This window comes from Bombus bifarius, unplaced genomic scaffold (genome assembly GCF_011952205.1).
Source record: "Bombus bifarius isolate JDL3187 unplaced genomic scaffold, Bbif_JDL3187 scf7180000008288, whole genome shotgun sequence".
In the NCBI taxonomy this organism is placed as follows: domain Eukaryota; kingdom Metazoa; phylum Arthropoda; class Insecta; order Hymenoptera; family Apidae; genus Bombus; species Bombus bifarius.
Genome location: NW_022884571.1, coordinates 1,129,044 through 1,148,734, shown reverse-complemented (window position 1 = coordinate 1,148,734; position 19,691 = coordinate 1,129,044). Strand labels below are relative to the sequence as shown.

Here is a 19,691-nt window from a genome sequence, read left to right as displayed (position 1 = left end):
CGGGGTGGCGAAGAAAAGAGAAAGGAACAGAGGGAAAGAAGGCGAGCGAGAGACACAGATAGCAAACGAAAAGAGTGGAAGGAAAGCGACGAAGGGGTTGGTAAACGGAAAAGTCGTGAACGAAAGAGAAAAGGAAACTGGCGAGGGGTACCGCGCGGAAGAAAGCAAAAAAGGGAAGAGAAGAAAGGAGAAAGAAGGAGGAGGAGAAGGAGGTGGAGGAGGAGGAGGTGGAGGAGGAGGAGGAGGAGGAGGAGGAGGAGGAGGGAAGACCCGAAACGCGACAGAAGCGCGGTGGGGTGGGTCGGTGTTAGGGGGAGGTTAGGTTTAGGTGAGGCGAGGTAAAGAGTAACGTGGGCTACGAGGGGCAGCGAGGAGAGGCGAGCCGAGAGAGCAAAGGGTGGTGTGGAGGGAGAGGTCGCGAGGAAAAAGAAGAAATCCCCACTCGTAGCGCGTAGATCGGCGGTAGGTTCGAATCGTACTGTCTTGTCGAGACTCGCGTCTGCGTCTGGATGTCTCCGTGTGTTAGTCGCCCCCGGAATCGTCCCGGTCGGCATCGTCGGTGCGCGTCGTCGGTGGCAGAGGTTGCCTCGTAGTGGGGAATACTCGCTCGTCCCGCCACCAGCCGAGGGAAGGTTCGAAAGGCGTCGACGGTACGAGGTTACCGTCCAATAGGGAGAACTGCCACCCCGGTGGCTCCGCCAACCGGATAGTCGGTTGCGCGCACAGAACGCCCATCCTCCCCGTTCCTCGGGCTTCCACTGATGTTTTTATTTATTACATCTGTGACTGGGTAGGGAAATACTCCCGACTCGACCGAGAGAGCGTTTGCCACTTTGAGAACGAGCGACGCGCGTCCCTGCGAGTTACCGCCGCAGCCGCAGCCGCTTTCGTCGTCGTCGTCGTCGTCGTCGTCGTCGTCGCCGCCGCCGCTGCTGTCGCCGTCGTCGTCGTCGTCGTCGTCGTCGTCGTCATCATCATCGTCATCGTCGTCGTCGTCATCGTCATCGTCGCCGTCGTCGTCGTCGTTGTGTTCGTGTCATCATCGTCGTTCTCGCGGTTGCTATCACGCGCGACAGTATCTTCGTCGTTCTCGTTTGCGTTCGCGGTGTACGTCGCTGTCGTTTGCGTCGCGCGTCCCTCGTCTATGCGTCAATCCTGTCCTACCGATCGTCCTCGACCCAACAACGACGGTTCGTTGTCCACGCGTTTTTCAAAGGCAAGAAATATTGTCGCGCGACATCGCGTCATCTAGTCGTCTACTCTCGTGTGAACCAGTTTCCTCAGTGAGAAGAAAAGCACCTACGCGTCGCGAAGGAAAACTCGTGGTTGGTGAATCGTTGAACGAGGGGCAGCTTGGCTGCTCCTCGAGCGAAGCCGACCAGCGTCACGCGGAACACGGACCTGTCCGCAACGAGAACGAAGTCGACGTCGAGGCCCGTATCGAGTGACAACGGTCGACTGTCATGGACACGATTGTTCCAGTGGTTGTGCACAGTGAAATTGTTACTTACGTACACGGTCCAACGTACTCCGTGAGACGCGACAGTTTACCCGAGTGACAGTGACGCTTGCGAAGAGCTGAGATACCCGTGGCTGACCCTGGATCGACGGCAGCTTCCTCGTCGGCTGGTGTTGGCAGCCGAACGAGCTAGAATCGGTACGAAAAGAAGAAGAGATCGGTCTAGTATGCGTTGACTCGTGCCGGTATCCCGAGTTCCTCGTATCTCGTGGTGTCCACGTGGCGAGAACTGCGGCGAGGAGAGAGGCAGAGCGAAGAAACGACATCTCCGAGGAACGGGCGAGAAGGAGTTCCCATTGAGAAGGCAAAAGAATAAATCTTAAGGAACGTGGTCAACAAGAGAAAGACACGTGTCCTTTAGAGAGTCGATGGATCACGGAGCGATGGATAGCGCTTCGGATCACAGCAGCCGCGCCAGTCCCGTAACCGGCAGTCCCAAACATCCACACAGCCCGTCGGCTCAACAAAATCAGCAACAGCTTCACGGGTCGCAGCATCAACCGCCACCGTCGCATCAACAACCTCATCCGCGGGACCAGATTCGCGAGCAACAATCGCAACAGCAACAGCATCGCGGCGTTCCCACGCCGGGATCGCCAACCAGAGGTTCGCCACCTCAGGGACTTCCGTTGAGTCCGCCGCCTCTTTCCGCCGGAGGAGCACCTGGTGCACCGCCAGGCATGGTGCCCCGTATGCCAGGCCTACCGCCACCGGGATTGGGCCTGTTGGGACAACTCGGCGGCATGCTCAGCGGTCATCATGGCTCGCCGCTCGAGCTGATGGCCGCCCATCACGCTGTTCTGCCTCCGAGATCGTACAACAGCCCGCCACCGATCAGTACCAGCGATCCCACAGCGAACGAGTGCAAACTGGTCGATTACCGTGGCCAGAAGGTGGCCGCGTTCATCATAGCCGGGGACACGATGCTCTGCCTACCGCAAGCGTTCGAGCTCTTCCTTAAGCACCTAGTCGGTGGCTTGCACACCGTCTACACAAAACTCAAGAGGCTCGATATAGTGCCGTTGGTGTGCAATGTCGAACAAGTTAGGATTCTGCGTGGACTCGGAGCCATCCAGCCAGGCGTCAATCGATGCAAGCTGCTTAGCTGCAAGGACTTCGACATACTCTACAGGGACTGCACCACGGCCAGGTAAACGGAAATAGATCGCGGTGCTATTTAGACTAGCAACTATCTCCTCGGCTAGGTTAAAAGGGTGAAACAGAAGGGCTAACGATCGAACGAACCTTTCTAAAGCTGGCACACGGCTTCGTATGAAATTATCCTGATCTGCCGATGATTCGCGACGATAACAACGATCGTAGGTATAGAGCCACCTACGGTTGTTTGTGCGCTTTTTGTAGCTTCTGTTGCCGAGAACGGAAGCTACCATCCTCGTGTGTATTAATAACGCCCGGTGTCGCCTCTGGGCAGCACTTTATCTTCGGCCAGCTACGTTCCTTACCGAGCTACCGGTCGACCAAAAAATATTTTAATCGCGCGTTCCCTTCTTCTCGACACGCGTTTCGTTTCCTCCTAACCGTGTTTACAGAGGACTCCTTTCTTATCGTCTATAGTCCGACTATGCTCTATCCATCGAATCGAAACGAGGAACAAATTTCATCTCTTCGACCGACTACTCTTCGACACTACTCTACTTTTACGATCGACTCTGACATTTCGTTTCGATATATTCTCCATCACCAGCCGTATCTACGGAAAAGGAGGCTGTGGTAAAGGCACGTGCCCTTGTATCTGGAATTGTCAACGGGCCTCCGTGCCAACAGGTGTCCCTTTCACGGCAGTTTCTCTGAATGAATCGTCCCCACCGACGAGACAGAGAGAAGTGGCTGTAGTACAAGCTTACCCCACCCACGAGTCAGACGGCAGACGAAACGGAATGGTAAACGGAACGAGGGGATCCGGTGTTATCGGGGAAATATTGTCCCAGACTTTAGAGTCTCCCTACGCGTCCTACGTTCCAACTATTTCCTCCTTTAACTCGGTCTGCCGTTGCTTCTTCATCTCGCCAAATCGTCTTGCTGCGTAATCGAGACTCGCCGAAAGGGCTAAGCGCAAGTAGAGTGGATTCGGTGGCGAGGCAGTGGCGTCGGTGGACAATAGTATCGCGGCGAGCAGCGCGCAGTGGCAGTCGCAACGGAAACGGATTCAGCGCGACACAGAGAGGGCGAAGGAGAAAGAGGGCCGAGGGATAGCGAACGGAGGGAACAGAGACGGAAAAGAGACCAGGGAGAGAAAGAGAAAACGGGAGGAAAGAGAAAGCTATAGGGATAGGGATCCAAATAATCCGAGTCGTAGTCACAGAACAGAGTTGGCCGAGCCGTCGGCTCGTGCGCGGGCTCTTCTTCACGCGCTCCTTCTTCTCTCTAGGGACCAACGATCTCGTCGAAATAGCGACTAAACGTTTCGTAGATTGTTCTATCGGAGAACGCTTAACCTGCTCCTCGTGCTTCGAATGGAATGTCGAAGGTATCGCGTGTAATTGATCTACGATGTATGGAACAACGCGGAATTAACGTGGTTCGTTATCTCGGTGAATACGAGAGTGTGCTAGCCAAAAATCGATTGGAAAAATGAGAGGGGCAGGATCGAGCGGGGGTGAAAGGGGCGGCAGGAGCGGCGAGGGAGTATCGCCAGGAAAAATCGGATGATTAAGAGACCGCGGTATGGTTCTCGTGTGTGCGGTCCGGCCTCGTCGCGTGTACCGCTGACGTCGTTACATTCTGATAATGCACGGCAGTGGTAACAGCGGCAACGACTACACACCGATGTTCCATCCATGGACCGTTGGTCCGCGCACACAGTTACACGGTCATCCGACCGTGGCCAGCGCGCTTCTATCGCCATCGATGCAACAGCATGCACCGAGAACCGCACCGATAATTCAGGGGGATTTTTCTTGCGGTTTATAGCGTGGCACCGGCTGCGCTGCAACGCTCGCTTCCTCGTGTCCGACCACCACGTTCTCCCCTGGACCCAATCCGCGCTCATCGTCCCTTGGATCAGGGATCGAAAGTACGGTTTGACTATCGCCTACGCGAGAATCGTCGCCGCGCAGTGTCCTCGATTCCGTGCATCGAGGCTAGTTCAGTACTCTTTTCTTCTCGAATATGCCTAATTGATGCCATATACGCTCGCTAACGAGACGAGGCAATTATCCTCGTCAATTTGCTGGATTCTGACCGAGCGGTGTGGATCGCCGCGAAACGTCCGCGTGTCCCGATAGCGTTTCATCGAAAGACGCCAGAAGACGAAAAGAGAATGAAGAAGCGCGCGAGCGAGTGAACGAATAAGCGGTAGATCGCGATAAGAAACCGCGCACACGAACGAGATTTCCTCGTTTCTATCTTCTTCCTTTCCTTCTTCCTTCCCTTAAATGTCTTTCTCGGCGCGTATACGTAACCCACGAACGCAGCAGGATACGTGGGAGTGCGCGCGGCCCTGGACTATAATTCTATGCGCTATTAGCCGTTTAATTATAAAATTGTGCATAGATTAATTGGCTCCCGTAATGGCCCTAACAATGCACAGACGCGCACTCGGAGACTAACGGAGAGAGAGAAAGAAAGACGGAAGGCGGCATGGCAGGAGGGCGGCCGGGGGTTGGGAGGGAAAGGAACGAGAGTCTGGTTGCACCGGGGGAAGAAATGCGCGAGTGGGAGGTTGAGAGGAGGAGAGATCGAAAGAATATGCGCGCGAAGGAGAAAGAGAGGACAGGGGGAGGGTCACGGGGAGAGGAAGCATCGTTATTAATATTTATTTCCTTGGCTCGTTCCTCTCAACTCCTCTTTCGTTGTTGCCGTGTGCTTATGCACAATCGCGTCTCGAGTCTAGCTGCGCGATTAAAAGAGTACGCGCTTTCGAGTTAAGCGCGCGTACATGCGTGAGCTATGCTCGCGGAACGCCTCGTATGGAAAGTAGTACGATTTCCAAATCGAAGCAGAATGGAAAGGAGGTAGACACAGCAGTACCAACGATAGGCGAACAACAAGCAGAAGCAGAGAAAAGATCGTTCGTGAAATCGTGTTTTCCCAGCGAGCAATTATTCCCTGGCTCGAGTACCAAGTTCTCGTGGTTGTTCGCGACGATCGAACCCCGATGCTTCCATTTATCTTCCGCAGAGAACTTATCCGCTCGGCGATTGTATCGAATACGGCAGCTGGCTCGGCCGCTGTGCGTTTTTTTCCTTTTTTCTTTTTCGGTTTCATAACCCACGCGCGCCCAACCAGCCCGCTAGGCAGCTTTACGTTTTTAAGGGCTTCTATTATTGTCCAGGGGCCGCTTTTGACACAGATACGCGTACATTTTGTTGCAACGACGTGGCCGCGCTCATCACGGCTTTCGTCTATCAGCGTTCTCTACCGATGTTTTTCTGTTTTCACGTTGCATCCTGCACCCGGTTACAGCACGTTTTTATCACATGCATCACTCCATTGTTGTCGACTAGAATTTCGTGCACGCGTTCGCGTTTCCCGTTAACGAAGACGCACGATTCTCCTCCTCTACCGGTTTACGTCGGACCGAAAACACGTCATTCCTTCGAAATGAAATCGATCCGATGCCTTTGCTATAAATCTCATACCGAGCTTTCCTTCGAACGCTCCCGCTACCCTCCACGAAGTCGAACCCCAGCCGAGCACCGAGACGGTAATTCTCGGTAATTAATAATCTGCAATAAGTAATAATCGAGCCAGTAATCCGCCGGCCGGTGCGCCGCGACAAGCAGCGTTCTTAATTCTAGATAATTAACGTAAAGACAAACAAGAAGGATTAACCGAACCTTCTGCGTCTTTCTTTATTTTTCTACCATTCCTCATTATCGTCTTCTTCTTCCGTCTTTCCGACAATTTCCCTCGCTTTTAATCCAACTTTTCTTCTTCTGTTTCTCTGTCTCTCTCTCTCTCTCTTTCTCTCTGCTTTCTTCGTTTTCTCCCTTGGTTTGCACTTGTTACGAGAGTTGCTTGATCTTCCAATAATTACTTAATTTTTTCTCAAGAAAGCGATCCTCCGTGAAAAGTATTCGATTTCGCCTCTCCCCGTGGAAAAATTCTCGCAAGCTGCGAACTCGGTAGCGCCGAGTACGGAATCTAATAATAAACGCGGTAGACGATGAAATCGTTGCTCGCGAACTACGTGAATTCATAGAAGACAGGCAAGAGGGGAGGGAAGGGAAAAGTAAGGAGGAAGTCGAACGAAAGCGCCTGTGGCTAGGATCGCCGATTCCTCTCCTCGTGCAGCTCGATATGGATGCAAGTCATCTCGGGGTCGGCATTGTATCGTAACGGCGCCAGGCTCCCGTTCCCTGACTCCTTGTCTTTCTTCTGTTCGTGCCACCGATTATCCACGATATTTCCATTTATCGGTTCCTACACTTTTATCCATCCAGTTGTAAGATCACGGGATCTTGGCCGACTTGCTTTTTGGAACGCCATTGATGACGCTGAACGATTCCTTATCTGAAATATGCGCGTACGATCTGGAAATTCCGCTCGTTACAAATGCGCGTGTAACATCGCTTCAAGCGAAACAATACGAATTCTTTCGTCGCATCTAAATGCAATATACGCGTCATGTGAAATATTATTACGTATCGACTTTGTGGCACTATATATAGAACGGAGTCGTTTATACATACAATAAAATAGCGACCATAGAAGAGAAATCAAAGAGATGGTAAATGGGCGTGACGCGGTATTAATTGCTGTTACGAAGGCAAGTAACGAAAGAAATGTTTCATTTAACTTAAAATAGCTTAATTAAAAATAGGTTTAATGGGAAGGGAAAAGAAAAATGAATGGCTGGAGGGCGAGAGGGAAAGAATCAGTGGAACTAGTTCGAAGGAAGCGAACGAGGAATCGCGTATCGGCTGGTGTCGAATCGAGGCGATAGCAGCAAGTTCGATGTTTGGTAATACGATGAGAATTAAATTGTCTTCAACGGACTCCAGTGGTAAATATAGAGGAATTTCAGGAGCGACACGACTATGCGTCTATACGTTTGTGAAAGCGATGTTTATAATTACACGGATGCCGGAAAGACGTAGCAAATTAATTGCATAAAACGACTGAAAGAGCCATTTCGTCTCCCTTCCGTTGGATTAAATCGTTCGCTTTAAACCGTGGACACGAGAATTCCATAAATGGAAGGTATAACTCCTGTTCTACTCTCGACTTTTTTATCGGGTCAGTGAGTTTGTTGGAACTTGGTGTTCTTAGAGCGATGCGAGTTACGCCTCCTACATAAATATGTATTTGCCATGTGCGCGTAGCCGAGCTTATATCTTGCAGCAGTGTGTGCACAGTAGGGTTGTTCAGTTCGAGTAAACAACCACGAGGCGTCTTTTTCTCGGTGAAACTAGGCAAACCTTTGGCCCCGCGACTTTTCGCTCCACCATCTTCTCTCCAACCGGGGCATAAAGGGGGTTCGAGTACCGTCCAAATCGCAACATCGACACCGACCATCTGTTTCGCGCGACCCGTTACTTTTCCACATTGTTCGCGCCAGCATAAATCATAGCGCAACACGGGCCGATGGAATATTTAGCGCCAGATCGCCGGCTTCTATCAACGTTTCCCGATGTTATCGCGATTACGTAGATCGTATCGGTGGTAGCTCGACGAAAAGTGGACGAACGTACGGGTGATCGATCGAGGGTGCGATCCTGCGGACGCCTCGATCGCAAAGGACGATGTTCGCCGAACCAGCTGGCCTGGAACGTTACGGCAGCTTGTCGGTAATGTCTCGAAGTTTCGGCGAGTGGAAGAAGAGACGAAGAGCGTAGAATTCGCAGTTAGACGGAAATCGATCGTTTTGTAGGAACTGGTGACCCACATTAAAACAGCTGACTACAGGCAGACCCTTGGGTATCTCGCTGTTTCCCCTGATCCTCCACCCTCGTCGTATCAACGAGGCCTACCCTTCTAGTCGACCCTTTCCTAAAAGACAACCTTCCACTGTCGCGACGTTCCTCTCGACATTTTTGTCGTACTTAACACTCGACCCTCTGCTTCTTCAGTGCCAAGATTTATCTAGCTTGAAACCTTCTACCTTCGTACGCTACGACTCTTCGGAGCGGAGAAAAAATAATCCAGGCAACAACGTGGCCTGCGACTGCTACTGCGTACATTTGTACGGGGGATACCTCCCCTTTGGTCGGTTTTGTAATTGCACCGATTATCTGGCGGATTGAAACGGTGCTGCGTACGAGTAGAAAAGGTGGCCGGTTGGATAAGGCGGAGCGAGGGGTGGCGTTGCTGGCCGAGACAGGAGGAAGGCTGCCAAGGGGTGGTATAGAAAGAGGGAATGGGTGTGAGTCGCAACGGTACTCGGTAATTTCGAGTGATTCGTGGACGACGTCAGCGAGCATATCGCACCCCTTTCTCGAGAGGGGTTTCGTGCGCACGGCAGGCCACTCGAACTTGTTACACACGGTAATTAAACGACGCACGAGACCTCCCTGGTAGACGTTCGTTCGGTATTTTAAGCTACTGTTACAACGAACCATACAAGAATTCCCCGTTATCGTCGACCATGAAATATATTCTCGTATAGAGGGATTCGCGCGATACTACCACCGATATCCGATCAGCCAACGAACCAGGATCCTCGTTCATCGTGAGACAGAAATTCCATTTCCAATCGAAAAACAGGAGTGAATCCGCGTATACGAGCAGAGATGCCTTCGAGACTGGAATCGAAGGGTCGAGAAATTGTCGAGAAGCAATCGGAATTTCCATAGCGCACGGCGGTTTCTCGGCCGTCTAGCTCGAAGCTACTCATTCGGAGCAACGTTCGAGCCGGTAACATCTCGACGGACAACTGTAATCTAGTAATCTGGTAGCAGGCAGAGGATAGTCGGCCCTATAATCGGCACGGTTTCGCGTAGTACGTACCGCACGCTGGGATTCGCGACTCGCGGATGGAAGGATCATGTCCGTGCGGATCAGTCCCTGCCCCTTCGGGTCTCTATCTCCATTCGTAGTCGGCGGGTTTGTTTGCCAGTTACCGAGGCGAAATCGCTACCAATCGAGGCCGTTTGCTTGGCTCGCGTGCCGTCGAGTTTGGCGTAACGTCGCGCGTCAATCAACGCTAGCCCTCTCACGGACTCCCACGAGTAACGATCCCTGTACTCGACGTCGGCCCGATCTTCCGTACATGGACGCCCGTCGTGATAGGCCCCGACATACGTACAGCTTTTGAAGGGAAGCCTCGTTTCGAGTCGACACACAGTCTGCGAGTGCAAGTCGAACTCGAAGTCGGAGTCGTAGTTAGAGTCGAAGTCGGCGTTTGCCGGCTCGTCAGACACCGTCTGGAGGAACCATCTTTACACGCGTGCGGTCAGCTCGCGTGTTGCACGCACGCCTTCGTTTCTCGTTCCGCCTCCTCTTCTTCTCTATTCTCGATGCTTTCTTCGCGCAAATCTAACTTCGTTCCATCTATGTCTGCTCGGTTTTTCGTCGCACAAATCGATCACGATTTCGATATTCGAACGCGTAAGATATCGATCGACGTTGAATCACTGCGAATCGCACGAATTTCGAGCAATCTACTTTTTCGCAAGGGGTTACGAAGCTCGCGCGGAACGGAGATCCCGACACGGCTATTCTATGATACGAGCAATCGAGATAATCGCCAGTGATGTGTAATTATATCATTGTGCCAAATTACCCGGCGGCGTTCACGGTCGTCGTTACGGTTGCGGACCCCCGAAGAACGAGACTACGAGGTGTTATTAAGTGCCGACGTTGATACATCTAGTGCCGGTTCGCAACGGCACGGGATACGTCTCGTATCGACGGCAACGTCCTTCTTTTCTTACTCGAGCCGAGAGGAAAATGCGTCTGAGAGAATCGTCCGACTATGCGAAACTTCAGTAAAACAGTATAACATCGATCTGTAATGACAAAAACCTTGTACAAAATATTCGTTCGGCATTCAAGCTAAAGAATAGCGCATTTAATAAAAAATAAAAGTTCGATGGTTGCAGTTATTGGATTATTTACCGATCGCCAGGCGTCTGTTACGAGAGGTGCGATCGGCAGTGGGCATAGACGTGTAATTACGAAGGGTTCGAGTTCTCGATGCGGTCCGCTATTTATCAACGTCGCTCATTACCGCGTCCCCGAGCTCTCTTCCGTTTAACCGAAAGAAATTGCGGCCGATCTACGTTCGAGGCCGGCCGAATTTCGCATCGCGAAATATCACGTCCAATTCGAGATTTCACAGTGCTCCGTTCCCGAGCCTGGAATTCGTCTCCATAAAAGTTTCGTACGATCGACGTTTCGAGCGAAATCTCGGTGATGTACGCGTACACGTAGGTGCGTACCGCGATCCTTGAATTATGGATGAACGGCGTTTGGTACGTAAAGAATATCGTTGTTTCGACCGCATGTATATAACAACTCGGGGACAGGTGAGAAGAAGAAAGAGAGCGATGGAATGAGAGAGATCCTTACGGCGATCGCTATCGGCTGACACGAGCCATAAAGTACATTTTAATTCGAGCGCAGTGCGATAGATAAAGCACGAACGGGCTAGGTGAACCGCGTATGTAAGCCCACGGATCGCACGTACGGACAATCAGACTTGCAAAAGCGGAACTTAATTGGCCTCTTAACCGCGCGGGACGATGATTAATTGGCGCGGAACCGGCCACGAGACTCTAGGCACGAACTCTCCTTATCCGATTCTCGCGACGACTTGGCCGAATCTTCGCGAGATAACCAGGTCGATGCGAGTCGTTGGAAACGAGCGCGAACGCCTGTTCGTAATCGTGCATTAAATCGCCGTGAACTATCCGCAGGAGAGAGCGATCAAGTAAAATACCAAGGCGCGCGACTCGTATGCTCTCTATACAGTCTCCGAGTCTCGGTCCATTCTCTGTTCTCCGTTTGCTCGAACGATTTCCACCAGGCTGTGGACAAAGGGGCAAGGCAGTGCCGTCTCGGTCGATCGTTTTCTACCACGATAATTCCTGAAAATTTCTACCTTTAGACGCGGCCGGCAAACCGAACCTTCGATACTTACGATGTTACGCGAGAAGGAAAAAGCAGTCCTCGAGCGGTTTCATCGGCGTCCTTGGCTTTATTCGTATTCGCGCCGACGATTCCTCTCCGGTCGTCCGTTGTGAAACTACCTCGTGGAAAAAAGCTCGTAACCAGACCGAACGAGAACGACGCCTTCCTTCGTCTCGAGATACTCGCTCTCTCGTTTCTCGACGTTCTTTCGCATTTTCGTCCACTGTCGCGTCGAAAAACCCTCGTTTCGGTTAATCGTCGGCTATACTAGGAGAAACCGAACAACGGAACATGAAAACAAGCGGCGGCAACGAAACGACGGAAACCACGTCGAGGGCTAAGACGACGACGGGGGCACGCGTATTCTTGCTTCCTTAGAGAGTTCGCAAACGAGCTGCCGTTAATGAGGCGATATTTCAGTTTTTGAATAACTGACCTAGCCTGGACCAGACACACGTCGAACCGGTTTCAACAAGAGTCTCAGCTCTGTCTACCAGTAGAAACATATGTCCTGGCAACCTTCTTTCCTCTTTTGCCCATTCATTTTGCGCCGCTTCTTCCCAATTTTATCGGCCAAGAGAGAACCATTTACGGTTCCTACACCCTCGTTTCCGTTTCCATCGTCGTCGTGTTCGAATATTTCACGTTCTCGATCAACGTGTCGACGTCTATCTCTCAATTAGTTGCTTCGTTGTGTCATCGGAATGGGAATCGATGGACCGGGGATGAAAGTCGCGATCCAGCGATGAAAGATGGGAGAATTGTGGGCATAAGAGGAGGAGTAGAAACGGAGAGCTGGGGATGGGGAAGAGATACAACAAGAGGATCGAATACATCGACGAATCGAAATGAAAACCAAACAAGTCCCCTCCTCCCTTGGCTCGCGTCTATTCGTTTCTCGCTAATAATTGATAGAATAAATTAAATCATTTGTCTTGGCGGGAAATTAAAAAGGTAATTTATATACGGCGAGGGTCGGGGCGTACCTGGCCGAGTCCGAGGACTGAGAGCGCGAGAGAGAATGTGGCGAGACGAGAGACAGAGAGACGGCTGCGTACACCTACACGCGCTGACTTGTTTTCTACCGAGGAATTGGACACGAAGAACGTGTGGAAACGGGTCCCAGGATGCATCGGAACATCGTGCACGGGATTACCACCGTGTGGACGACGGAAGGGACGAAACGAACGATGAACCTTTCCACGGAGGAAAGACCCGAGGATGGAAGGGATTGAGAACAGAGACGCGAGAGGGTGAGACGCGAAGAAGAAACGAAATGTACGCGCGGCGCGGTGGCTCGTTTTGTTTTTGGTCCGTCTTTCGATTTATTCCACGCTGATGAATCAGGTGTGGCGCTCGCCTTCTCCGTCTCTCTTTTACCTTCAACGTGGAGCGCGGGGTCGAGATTACTTTTGTGGGCGGGACGCTTTCTGTCAGTGCCTCCGAGGGTATATTCAGGTATAGAAACTCTTCTCGTACGTTCCACTCGGCCGTGCATACCTTCTGCTCCCGTGACTCGTTCAGGGACCCGGAGCGCACACGTTCCCTCTTTCGTTCTTCTCGGACGTTCCGCCCGTTTAAATTGGAACACGAAACGCAAACGTCTGGCGACAAGCAGCGGCGGTACGCCGTCGAGCGTCTCCGTCGTTCACGGCGCCGGCAAACCTCGATGCGCGGCTCTCCCACGTGTTTGAAATCGCGATAAATATCAGGCAGGACGATCGAAAACGATGTTTTGACAGATGAAGCGGCGCGTCGCGTGACGGGGACCCACAGCTTCTCCCGGACCACTCGTAATCGCGGCCATACTTTCGCCATGACGGGAACCGACCAGTGCCCGATCGACTTGCACCAACATCCCAGGCGCCACTAACGATATTGGCTTAACCGTTTCGTTCCTCGGATCATAACCGATAAATAACGCCGTGTTCTAGATACGCGTTCATTCCGTTCGCATCGCCCAGACGGTGAGGAACTCGGTAGCTTTGGCAACTTAACGTGAAACGAGCGAAGAATAGATGGCAAAGGAGGGAGTGACATGGAGGGAGGTCGGTCTGACGGGCTGGCTATTCTCTTGTAGTTGCTTGAGAAAACATAGAACGCACCGATGGAATCCTAGTTTCTCGAATTTCTCGGTCGTGCTTCTTTTCTTTTAAATCGAAATTGAAACGGGGAATCGAATTGGAAAACCTGGCGCTTCGATGATTCTTCGAGAAAAGGCCGCGTCCATGGTCGGTGGTTGAAACAAACAGCGGAGAGCGAGAGGAATCGGAAAGCGGAGAAGAGAAAGAAGAAACAAAGCTCGGTCTCTCGGCGGCAGCGACGGACGATTTGTTCGCGCCGCGGGAGTTCGACTTAACGAAAATAAGCGAACTTCTCACATAACTCACTGGGGACTTGGCTCCGGGGCCTGGTATACCCTCCGTCTTCGCGTTAAACGAACCAACAAACGAATACAAATAGAAATCATTAATGGTTTTGTTTCATGGGCCTAGGCTCTCCGAGAAGAGCACGATAATGATTCGTTAATGATTCCTCGGGTTTGCTGGTCTCGGATGGAAGTTCGGTTTCTCCTTGGTATGGGAACGTTCTTTTTATTCGTTCAGCCCATATCGGTGCAACGCGTTTCGATGGAACGAACGAGATTTCACGCGAGACTGGTAAACGATTCGTTGAAACAGTGGAACAGCGGGAGCGATTTAGAAAGGAAATCGACAGGTAGCCGATTCATCGTGCGGTGATTTCCACGTTTGCTCGATCGTGGCTCCGTTCGAATCTCTGAACACAATCAGTCAGAAAAAAAGGAACGTGGAAAGGGAAGAAGGTCGATATTTAACGCGTGACATCGAACGAACGTGGTCGGTTTTAGATACGGCGGGGTTTTCCCACTGGAAGGCTAAAGCGGGAAAGCGGCATCGTATCGATCAATGACACGAGCGTTTCGAACAATGCAACCCCGTTTCTCTATTACGGTCATCAGTCATTCGGTATAAATATTAAATTCGCTAAAAAACTGGTCGGCGTTGGGGTCGAAGTTGCATCGTCAGGCGAGTATACAATAGGCGGGGCCAGCTGATCGACATAGTCGATCGAAGGGTCCCGATCACGGGAGGATCTCTGCGTTCCTAGAATCGATTCCGTGCGATTCTCTGCCGGTCGCGTCGCCTCGATACGCTGGACTTCTTCGACGGCGTATGGGCGCGTATAGGCCTCTGCCGATTTCGTTCTTCCATTCAACATTGCGTCGTGGCAACAGCTTTTTTGTTTCTGTTCCATCTTAAACATCTGCCTCTCCCCATGGATCTCCCCAACGAAAAGCAGATTCTTCTGGCTGCTTCGTTCTGCGCCGCGCGTTCCTTCGCTCTTGATCGACAATGAGCGAGGAATCGTGGCTGCGTTTTTCCTTCGACGAGCAGCCGATGACCAAAGACGGGCCTCATTGTCGCCGTAACGGGCAACAAAACTAATTTCGCCAAAGAGGTCTTTGCCAAAGGGAGGTATTGTGGGTCCGGAGAAACGGCCGTTTAGCGCTCGATAATGAAGCGTATCTCGGCTCGGACAGGAAGATCGAGCACGTCCGCGCTGTGCACACCGAGCACTCTTCTCGAGTGCAGGTTCGAGGGCACTCGAGTCGGAGAATCGAACCGAGGACCAGTCGAGAAGAAACGCACCGGTCCCCTTCTATCCATGGACAATGCGTTTGATCATTGTAACGCGTCGCAATTACGTGGTCGCGAGCACGGATCAAAAGCGAAGAATTTATCGGCACTCGAGAGAGAGAGAGAGAGAGAGAGAGAGATCGCGTACTTCTTTTCGTTTCTTCTCTCACGGCCTCTACGGCTCTTTCTTTTCCCTTTGATCCTCTCTTGTACTCGGTAGAGGATGGTTCCTCCCGTGACGGAAAGGAAAACAGGAAGCCAGATGGAGGATCGAAGCGCGTTAGCGTCTAACACGTTGGCGGTAGTCGGCGAATAATCGCTTTTGCAGGTATACGCGAGCACAATGAGACTCGGCATTAATTAACGAGGAAATTAGCATTGCCGGGGTTAGCGAACGGCAGTGATTACGTTTTAATGATACTAACCATCAGTGCGGTAGTAACAGTAGCAGGCGGCAGACACCAGATAACTACGCGACTACGATTCCTCGGGTTGTTGGCTCCATGTCGAGCAACTCGGATCTATCTAACATCTACTCCTATTTTTCGCGCTCTACCTTCTTGCTTCGCTTTGCCTCTCGTCTTACCTCTACCTCTCTGAATCGTGCGATTCCTGCAATTACCACTTGCTCCTTTTTTCTTTCTTTCTTTTTACCTTTCGTTGTTTGCCTAGTTTCTTTCTTCGATGGCACAGAGAACTTGGTGAAACGTTAATATTCGTACATTAGAAATTTTCCAGGCTATTTATTACGTTGGCAAGTAGGGTCGGTCGTGTCTTTTCGAAAATTCCTTTCGTAACGTTTAGAAGATCAGGAACGTTGCGAAAGATCAGGAGGGCAGTCTGGCACGTGCGCGTCAGAAAAATGCGACACGAGAAGGCAGCGTCGAAAGGGATCGAATGGGATGAGTGGGGACGATACCGGACGAGAAAAATCACGCGCTATCAGCTGGATGGTCGAACAGAGAAATCTCGCGGTGTTCTTAATTAGCTTCCTCGGCTAAAGGGGAACGTAGTAGCGCGTCTCGCTTCGTGTTGCCTCGTGCGCTCATTAATATACGAGAACGCCAGCCGGGAATACGTTAACACCGCGTTAACGCGTACGCGGTTACACACTCGAGTCTGTTCCCGTCTACCGAAAAATCGAGCCTCTTTCTTATACTTGGAACTTTTTTGCAATTTGCATGCCGGGTAATCGTTGATCGCTCGTCAGAACTATGATTGCACGTTGTTAGGCTTTTTATTTCCTGATTTGTAACGAGCCGAATGAAATGTTGAAGGAAATTGAAGCGCCACATAATTAACGGACACGTCACTCCGGCGTGGGTATACCTAGCCATTTCAGCTAAAATAGTCGGCAATCAGTGGAGATTGCCTATTGCTTCGTCGACTATTTAATTAAACCAGGTCATGGTGACTCGCGTTTTGTCCGCGTTCCTCCTCGACTCACCGTAATTCGGCAAATAAGTACAGAACGACCTTTTCCCCCGCGTTAACCTGTCTTGTATTTCCCCGATGTGATCGATGTTGGAATTGGTAAGGCGCCGTTTTTCCTCGATATCTATCTCGATTGCTTCGATTGTCATGGCACGAGAACAAACTGAAACGATCGTAAAACGGAGAAGGAACGGCAAACAAATTAAACAATGGACGTCGTGTTCGGATCTCACGGCAGAATAGTGTCGCTGAGGACCGTTACGCATGGTGTGCTCCCGATCGAGACTCCGATCCTGTTATTTCTCTGTTTCCCTCGCGCCTTCGTACACGTACAATTCGTTCCGCGTGTTTTTCAGCCCGCGAGATAATCGTTACCCGGTAATTAGCGATTACGCTGTCCCGCTCCCGTACACTTTGTCTCGGTTAGGCCGAGTACGGCACGGTCGAAGATTTTCCGCTCAAGCCGCAAGACGGAACGCGCAAGGAGTCATGCGTAACGAATCGCATGCTGGAAACCTGTTTGTCACCGTGTCGTAGAAGGATGCGTCCGCGGAGAAGGCCGGAACCGCGTGTCACGGATACACCACGCTTCGCATACATTATGTATGAGCGTCCTCTGCCTTCTCCTCTTCCTCCTCCTCCTCTCTCTCTCTCTCTCTCTCTCTCTCTCTCCCCCTCTTTCTCTCTCTCTCTCTCTTTATTTCTGCCCCGCCTTTTACCGGTCGTTGTCTATATCGCCAGCTCGTCTGCCAGCTTACGCGTCGACCAATTTTCCATCGTCTTTCCGTGCGGACGCCTGTGTTCGATATTCCCGAAGCGGCTCGCGTACGCCCGCTTTAATCCGATAGTTGTTCCGCTCTTGTGTCCCCGGCACACGGAACTTCTCTTTTTTTTTTTACGGCTCATACCACGCTCCAGCGTACCTGAAAGATCGCGTCGCATAATCGCGCCGCGGGTGCCGTTCCGCATCCCTCTTGAACGAGAGGTGCCCAATTTCTCGCCCCCGTCGATCGCGCGACGGGTGGTAGATTCTTTGCTTCGCAACAAACGTTACCGCCACCGGCAAATGGTGGACAAAATGCACCCTAAATGTCCCATGAGCGTCTCTCATTCTCTCCCCGCTCTTCTTTTCCTCGCTCTCCACCCCTAAGGTCTCTCGCCCTGTGAAATCGCTTACGCCCCGATTATCGTGGCAAATAGAGCCAGCCTGGATTTCACGCATCCCCGAATTATTTCAGACACGTTTGCACGACTAAAAGAGACGCGTCGAGCGTCGTTGGCCTTCTCCCCTTGTTTCCCTGTTTCCCGAGGAGAGCTCGTCGCGAAAACGATACGAACCCCCTTTTACGCGTCACCCCGCCATGCCTCGCCCCGTCTCTCTACCGATTCTAATAATCACGGTGCTCACAATTTTCAGGCTCTCGAGCTTTCTCGCGAGAGTCCGCATACCGTTCTTTTCTTTGTTCGCTTCGGGAAACGAAATGGAAATGCAATAAAAAGTTGTAATCGAGCCGGGTCGCAGGCCGACGAAACGATATCCGTTTCACGGTGAAACGGGGAACGTACTAAGTCGTCGTCGCTTTCCATCGCGAATTCTCATTACTCGAACCCGAGAAACGCTTCGCTCGCTTAAAAAAGATGGAATTTAAAGCGAGTTAAGCACCGTGGAGCGACGCTCGTTTCGTTTCCTAGTTTCCCGATTTCTTCCGCGTTACGTAACACGTTTCGAATTCCAGTATACGCTCGCACATGAAACTGGTCGAGTCGAATCGGGTCCGCCGATTATTTAACGCTCTCGAATTAGAGGCTATATAGGAGAGACAGGCGTGAAATACTCGAAACGTTTGCCGCGTTTCATCGCGTCGACAATTGGAACGATAGGTTCGAAATACGTGGGGAACGCGTGATCGAACGTGGCCCGGTTCGCTCCCCGGATCGACACGTTCCTCGGCCTAGTAAGGACGTCGTTACGTTATAATGCGACGTTACACCAACGAGCTGGCGTTTTCGTCGGGTTGTAATTTATTCGAGGCCACCCTGTAATTAGCGGGTAGCCCCAGAGCGTAATATCCCCACTCTGGTCGCGTTCTCTGGATTCCATTTATCACAAATCAGCAGCTGCCTCTGCAAACTCGTGGTTCGGCCTCTGCGTGGTAACCTCTGCTCCGCATCTCCCGTTGGTATTTACGCTTCCAAGTTGGAGACCACGGGACAGGATGACGCGTTCCGTTTTCATACCCGTTTTAATATTCCCCTCGTTCGCCTAAGATAGTTTCGCGTCAACTTTTCGGTTTTGAGGTCGTGGAAAATATGTCGCCCAGACCTCTCTGCTCGACGCTGGCTGAAATCAAACGGGAGTAAATCGTCCGACGAATTCGGACGACGCTAGTCGGGCGCGCGACGATCGTCAGCGAAAGCAATCGAGCGAATGCCTCCAATTTCCTCTCCGTTCTTTTGTCCCCATTCGTTTCTCTGTTTCTCTTTTTGACGTGGTTGCAGAGGGCGCAACGCAGCAACAGGTGTCCGCGGGGACATTCGCAGAAACGCAGAGGGTGCGAGAGACGGTGGAACGGCGTAGAGGGTGAAGGCCAAAGGGTGGTTCGAGAGCAGGGCGAGAGAATTCCTCCTCTTTATTTATGAGCTTTTTTATTCGACTTGTTGAACGCCTTCCTGCTCTCTTTTTCCCTTTATCTCGCTTCATTTCCTGCTTTTCCCCGTTCTGTCTCCGTTTTATTCGCGTCCCTCGGTTCGCCTGCTAATTCCACGAAAGTCACAGCTCCGACTCAGTGTCATGGCAGGGAAAATATCCTCCTCGTCGCTGGCTCCGGACATACAAGTACTTTGTAACAGTAACCAGGGATATTTCAGGCTAGCTTCAGGTAGACGCTGCTCTAAAGAGACGTAAGGAGCGGATAGATACGATTTGGGCGTAATCCGTCAAAGAGTTCTTTCAACGTCCGTCGGAGCGATTTATCTACGATCTCCATTAAAGTTCAGTTAACGCCCTCTTGCTTCTCTTCTTTCGCCTTTTCTTTCCTTTCTTC

The 19,691-nt window shown here is 51.5% G+C and overlaps 1 protein-coding gene across 7 annotated transcripts in view; it reads left to right on the top strand.

Moving 5' to 3' along the window:
* The first annotated feature begins 1,018 nt into the window (after positions 1–1,018).
* The window catches only part of LOC117212306 (dachshund homolog 2), a 143,866-nt gene continuing 125,193 nt past the window's right edge, over positions 1,019–19,691 (top strand). For 3 of the 7 annotated variants that reach the window (XM_033456998.1, XM_033456999.1, XM_033457000.1), the window contains exon 1: positions 1,020–2,669. In XM_033456998.1, coding sequence (XP_033312889.1) covers positions 1,888–2,669 — 782 coding nt within the window. In that variant the 5' untranslated portion in view covers positions 1,020–1,887. Of the gene's footprint in view, positions 2,670–19,691 lie in introns of all 7 variants that reach the window. The other 4 variants (XM_033457002.1, XM_033457001.1, XM_033456996.1 and 1 more) reach the window with 3 other exon arrangements.